Genomic DNA, 6178 nt, shown 5'->3' with positions numbered 1-6178 from the left:
TTATTTTTCAAGTGAAGGAAATTAAATGATATGGGTGGCTAGTGGGCGGTTGCCTATATCTCGAGGTTTACCCTGGCCCCACCAAAGTTGGGCCAGGGGTTTCACTTCATCAAAAAAAAGAAGTGAAGGAAATCAAATGAGTTCTTTGTGCTAGGTTTGGATGGTCACTTTGAAGTCAATATCTATTACTTTGTACCCTGAAATCAAGTGAGGCCCTTGGCCAGCAAACCAGATGTTTATGTGCTGTTTGATTGCTGCAATTCTCTTCTTAATTTCAGTACATTTTAGGGAAGTTATCTGAGGCATGGATATATCTGAAGGGTTCTTTCTTTTATGATTCTGATGCAGGATACTTTGTACCTGCATTATGGAAAACAGTATTTGAGAGATTGCTATATTGAAGGAAGCGTGGATTTCATCTTTGGCAATAGTACTGCTCTCTTGGAGCATTGTCATATCCACTGCAAGTCAGCAGGTTATGTAACTGCCCAAAGCAGGAAATCTTCTCAGGAGACAACTGGTTATGTGTTCTTGAGGTATTTAATTGACTAGTTGTCTTTTTATTCCATTTTTGGTAGAGCATCCCAAATACTTTGAATTGATGCGTTATATTTCAGTCACCACAATATTTTCTTCTAAACTCAAGTGGAGATCTTTAATTAGTATTATGCTGTCTCTTTAGAAGTCATAATCTTAAGTCTTAACTAATACCTATATCAGGCAATATTTATACAAATGTGCAAATGCTTCATGCGATAGATGTTAATTTTGTGGGGACCCAAACTGAAACTCCCTCATGATTGGGCTCTACCGTTGGAGCACGGCAGCCCAATAACCCAACCCACCCCATCCCCTCAGCTAGCATGTTGTGCGGCCCAGGTGCCACTCTGCAATTAATGCTCTGACCAACCACTACTCATTTGCATTAAATGTAGAATGACAGTTCCATACTTGATCACCTCGAAAAGGGATTCCACCAACCTGTCCCCTTAGTCGTATAACTGGATGGATTGGTGTAAGTTCCTTCCACTTCATGGGGAAGTGGTGCAGACTGTTTAGAGTTAGGACGAGCATCTGGAATGGTTTGGCCAAATCTGACTTGAAGGAATTGGGGCTAGGGTCACCAACCTTGTTAGAAGCTTATAAATACCCCTGGCACCTGGGTAGAAAGGTATGTTCTTAATCTAAAAAGAATTCATTAACTTATCTGCCAGAACTGAAATAGAGACCTTTGATTGTGAATCTGACTTAGGCTTCAGAGGTCACCGATTGATGAGAAATCTAGAAAGTAGGATTGTTTCTTGTTTTCAAGGAGGGTAATAGACCCAACTGCTCATAGTTGCTCTTGGACAGGGATTGTGAGAGTGGTTCCATATGACAATCTCCACTTTTATACCCCCCATATTAACTTGTCACATGAAATGGAATATTTGGACCTTATGGACTCCAACTAAGAGTTATTTCTGTAACTAGTTTTGAAGAATAGAGTTAAGTTGCAATAGGTTGACATTTGGCATAAGAGCCTCAAAATTATATTTTGATCTTAAAAATTTATTTGTATTATGGAGGTAAGAGAGATGTCCCCAGAAGGAGCTAAACGGTGAATAAAGATTAAGTTTTGCTGGGTAGGGTTGAAGTATTGAATTAAAAAATACGATTAATTACATGCTCCTTAATTCTTTTGGATGTTTTGAATGCTCCACATTGATTTAAAATTTTACATTTTGGAAGTTTTCTAACCCATGCCTATCCAGAGCTATTATTGAGTCACATTGCTAAAGAGTGTCATCTCTTTAAACTGGAGCTGTGCTAAGTTGTTGCATGTTGTATGTCATTTCAAGATTGATTATAATTGCAGTTGCATTAATAGTTGATCTAGTTCTGCCCAAATTTTTATATAATTTTATTTTATTTTTCTCTCTCTTTCTTTTCTACTATTCCAGTTATTTGCTTCTGTAAACTATATAACAAACCAATGCATTACACTTCTGATACAGCCAGATAAATTTATGGATTTCATGCTTATCCTCTGGTTAAAATAGCAAATGTGTTTTTTAGAGATTTCATTAAATTAATCATGTCTTGCCAATAAGTTGTCTAGGTTTTGTAGTTGCTCCTTTTCCCCCGGCCCTTCTAGTTTTTCTTTTGGGCCAAAACTTCACCTGCTACTATGGGTGTCACCTATGATATTTTTTATGTTGATGCAGATGTGTGATCACTGGTGTTGGAGGAACTTCATATGCATATCTTGGACGACCATGGGGACCTTTTGGAAGGGTCGTCTATGCATACACATATATGGATGCATGCATAAAGCATGTTGGCTGGGATAACTGGGGCAAAACGGAGAACGAAAGAAGTGCTTGCTTTTATGAATACAGGTACATCACGTTTAGTGCTTCCTCTAACTTTATAGAGCCTACATGTAAAACACATAGGATATCATTCACCAACTGAAAACTTCTCTTAACTTGTGAACTTAGTTGATCAAATCCAGCTGTCAGGGGCTTGAGTGAGTTTGGATGATACCATAATGTTATATTAATCTACAACAGATTTGAAATGATAACCTTTGTTTTGATGCTGAGTAGAGATGCAAAATCGAAATGAATTGATAACATGTTGGATTACTGTTTTGGTTGAGTTGGTTGTATTTTCTTTTCTTTGACTTTTCTTGTGAAATAGATGCTGGTGTCTTTATGAAAGTTTATTCTTAATAGCACACTAAATAAGAATGGAATGCTTCAATTAAAATGCAGGTGCTATGGGCCAGGTAGTTGCCCATCAAAAAGGGTCACATGGGCTAGAGAATTGATAGACGAAGAAGCAGAACAGTTCCTCATGCATCGTTTCATTGACCCAGATTCACAAAGACCTTGGCTTGCCCAGAGAATGGCCGTGAGGATACCATATTCTGCGTAAAGTTAATGGAAGGAGACCTGCTTATGCTTCCCAGCAACTAATATAAGATCTGCATAATACGGCTTGTTTTTGAGTCTTTGATTGGTCAAGATATGAGAGAATAGCATGGTGCCTTTTGATGTATGAGCTTCCTCTATAGATTGTTTGGCTTATATTTTGTGAACTTGTCTGATCAGCTTGTGTTAAGATTCTTTCAAATAGTGTTTCAAAAGGGACAGTATCATTTTGAGCAATTCTTGACTGATGGTTATGTAGAAGCAAGATGGTTTCTCCATTTGAAAAACCAGTTTTAGTTTCTTGGAACAAGCAGTGAACATTTTAAGGTGGGCAATAATAGGTCTTATGTTGACTGCCTTGAAGATCAAAACTCTAAACGCATGGGTTATGACTTAATGTTAAGTGCCAACTTTGGCATCAACTTTAGCTCTCGTTTGATCTGGCATATGTATTTCATGCAAGACCTACAAGGTATAATCGCAAGGGAAAAACTTGTTTTACATGGTATTTAGAATCACGTTTTCAAGTTGGTAGGGGTATTTGAACAACGGTTTTCGTTGTTTAAACAATATAACACATATTTTCACAACATTTTTTTAATCACACGTATTTCCAAAAAGCTTAAACAATATTATTAAAACAACATTACCAAACAGGCCATTGTAAAACAAACACCTTTACAACCGCCACCTTAATCGCTATGGCTTTGACGCTAATAACATTTGGACCAAGTGAAAAATTCCCTATAAGTCTGGGATGGTAGACAAGGTTTGATCTTTGATGTCTTCTGGCAACTTTAGATTAGCTTTTTTTCTTTATTTGTTCATGTTTAAGCTTCCTTTTATCTAGGTACAAATTGTGATTTTATCAACTTTCAGTAATAATAATTAAAAAAATTAATCTAAAAGCACCCAAATCGTTTAGAAACCAAAAAAAAAAAAAAATTATAATGTAGTGATAGAAAATCACAATGGCTTTGATAGTACGTTACCAAAGAAACTCTTGCTGTCAACAAAACTACTTTAAACTCGACCAACTGCCGCATAGTACTACATTCTCTAGTTTTTATTTTCTTCTAACAAGTGTTTGATCCAAAGCTTTTTATTATTAAAGGAGGGCCAGCCAAATATGAGTCTAAAAATGGATGTGATTCTACTTAAATATATGCGTGTTTCTAGTTTATACCTAAAGACATGATGGCTATGCATGGTCTTTATGTTTTATTAGGTAAGCCTGCGTGGTCTATTTTTAACGTGATTGTTACATATTGTGGAATAGTCAATGGGGCATGTGTCCATTTTAATCCATATATAATATCTAAAACTGAAGTGTGACATTTATTGCTGCAATGCTTCATTTTGAGTTACATCTGCGTAGCATTTTAGTCAACTTCAGTCCCATTCGGTCCATTTCGGTCTAATTCGGTTCACTTAGGTCCACTTTGGTTAATTCGGTCCAATTCGGTCTATTTGGTCCTTTCGGTTTATTTTAGTCCAATTCGGCCGACTTAGGTCCATTCGGTCCATTTAGGTTCATTCTGTTCACTGCAGTCCAATTCGGTCAATTTGGTTCATTTCAGTTTATTTTAGTCCAATTCAGTCCACTCAATCCTATTCGGTCCAATTCAGTTTTGGGCTCAAAGTTTTATTTTATTTTTCTTAATTTTTAGGTTGAAAAACATGAAATTTTATTCTATTTGTGTCAAACTCTTTAGTTTTAGATTAAAAAATACAAACAAAATAGGTATTGGAAATAGAGATATGGGCCCTAGAAAAGCAATAAAAATAGTAAATATTCAAAAAATTACCTTAAAATTAAAATTTCAACAATATAGGTATAATAATTATATTTGGAAAGAAAAAAAAATGTTACAATTCTAAATTTATATAATAATTTAAACTTATTGTAATATGTTACATGTATTCCATGGAATGGGGGTATACAATTTTTTTAAAATATTCTTGGATATGTTTAAATTAGTCAACTAACTATAATATATTTATAAAAAATCACTATAATAACACTGTTGAGGGTCATTTTTGAAATAGGCAGAAGGCAGCCCAACCCAGAGATACAGGCAACAGATAAGCGGCAGGCTAAGAAAAAAAAAACTATTGGGCTCAAACGGCGGGAATAATGGATCACAGGCCTTTAATATAAATAAACGGGTCTTGAAGAAGTAAGTGGGCCTAAAAGGTCCAAAAAGAAAGAAAACAGTACCCATGGGCGGTATGTGGTACGGAAAAGTGAGAATGGGCCGCGACAGGCTCAGAGTAATGTAAACAAAGAAAGCAGGGGATAATGGCAAGCCCATGGGCCCCAAGGATGAGAATGAGGAAATTGGGCCAGGAAAGCCCAATTGAGATAGTAAATGCCTATGGGATGCGAAGTTAGTAAATGGACCAAGGAAGTCCAAAGGAAGTAAATGGGCCGGATAGGCCCAAGTGAAAAGAAAGGGGCATTGGAGCTCACAAGCGAGAACACCAGTGGCCATATTAAGCCACTGGGGGAAACAAAGGAACGACAGGCTTGAAAAGAGGTCCAGCAGGAACAAATCGCCGCGACAGGAAAGGCCGAGTAACACGGTGCGAAAACTAAGACAATTAAAGAATTGGGCTGAAGAGAAACACGAAGCCTAGTACTCGGTAAAGCCCAGACCCTACGGAAGTGGGAAACCAAAGTAACAACCAGGGAAGAGCTAAGAACGGACGGCAGGCAATATAAACAAAGTGTCCAGCACACGGCAGATGCATGAACAGCAGGCAGATTTCTGAAATATATACGCGCAAGGCCCAGGCACCACCAGCCTGTACCCAGCCAATATAGGACGTGGTGGGGTCATGGGTCAGAGGTAAGAGGGCATGGTTTGGAGGTGGGGAGAGGGGAAGGCCTGTTTTGACGTTCCTACTCAAGCTCTTTCGGGGGATACGTCCTGCTGGGATAACATATCACCCAAAAAAGGCAAGGCTGAGTAGGAACCAATAGGTGCATGCCATGAGGGATAGAGAGAGAGATATCACCACGGCAGGAAGAGGTGCCACGGCAAACTAACGGATAAAAGGTTATATGTGTCTGTGACGGGGGAACTCGCAGACGGAACAGTAATGGTCGGCGAGTACGCCCAGACCAGACAAAGATAGTTAGGGGGTAGAATGGTAAAATTCAGTCACGACAGGCACTATAAAGGAAGCCTCTGTCGTGTACAAGAAAGAGGGGAAGCAAGGGAGCAATACAAGAACGAAAAGGAAAAACACTCTGT

The 6178-nt window shown here is 38.1% G+C and overlaps 1 protein-coding gene across 1 annotated transcript in view; it reads left to right on the top strand.

The window, feature by feature from the left end:
- The window catches only part of LOC112000844 (pectinesterase 31-like), a 3863-nt gene extending 708 nt beyond the window's left edge, over positions 1 to 3155 (top strand). The window contains exons 3-6 of the mRNA XM_065778871.1: positions 155 to 207; positions 321 to 536; positions 2208 to 2381; positions 2760 to 3155. Of these exons, the coding sequence (XP_065634943.1) occupies positions 155 to 207; positions 321 to 536; positions 2208 to 2381; positions 2760 to 2922 (606 nt within the window). The 3' untranslated portion in view covers positions 2923 to 3155. The remainder of the gene's footprint in view (positions 1 to 154; positions 208 to 320; positions 537 to 2207; positions 2382 to 2759) is intronic.
- The last annotated feature ends 3023 nt before the right edge of the window (positions 3156 to 6178 follow it).

Source organism: Quercus suber, unplaced genomic scaffold, assembly GCF_002906115.3.
Source record: "Quercus suber isolate HL8 unplaced genomic scaffold, Cork oak 2.0 scaffold_192, whole genome shotgun sequence".
Classification (NCBI taxonomy): domain Eukaryota; kingdom Viridiplantae; phylum Streptophyta; class Magnoliopsida; order Fagales; family Fagaceae; genus Quercus; species Quercus suber.
The sequence above is the reverse complement of the archived record's forward strand: the minus strand, read 5'-3'. Positions and strand labels throughout refer to the sequence as shown.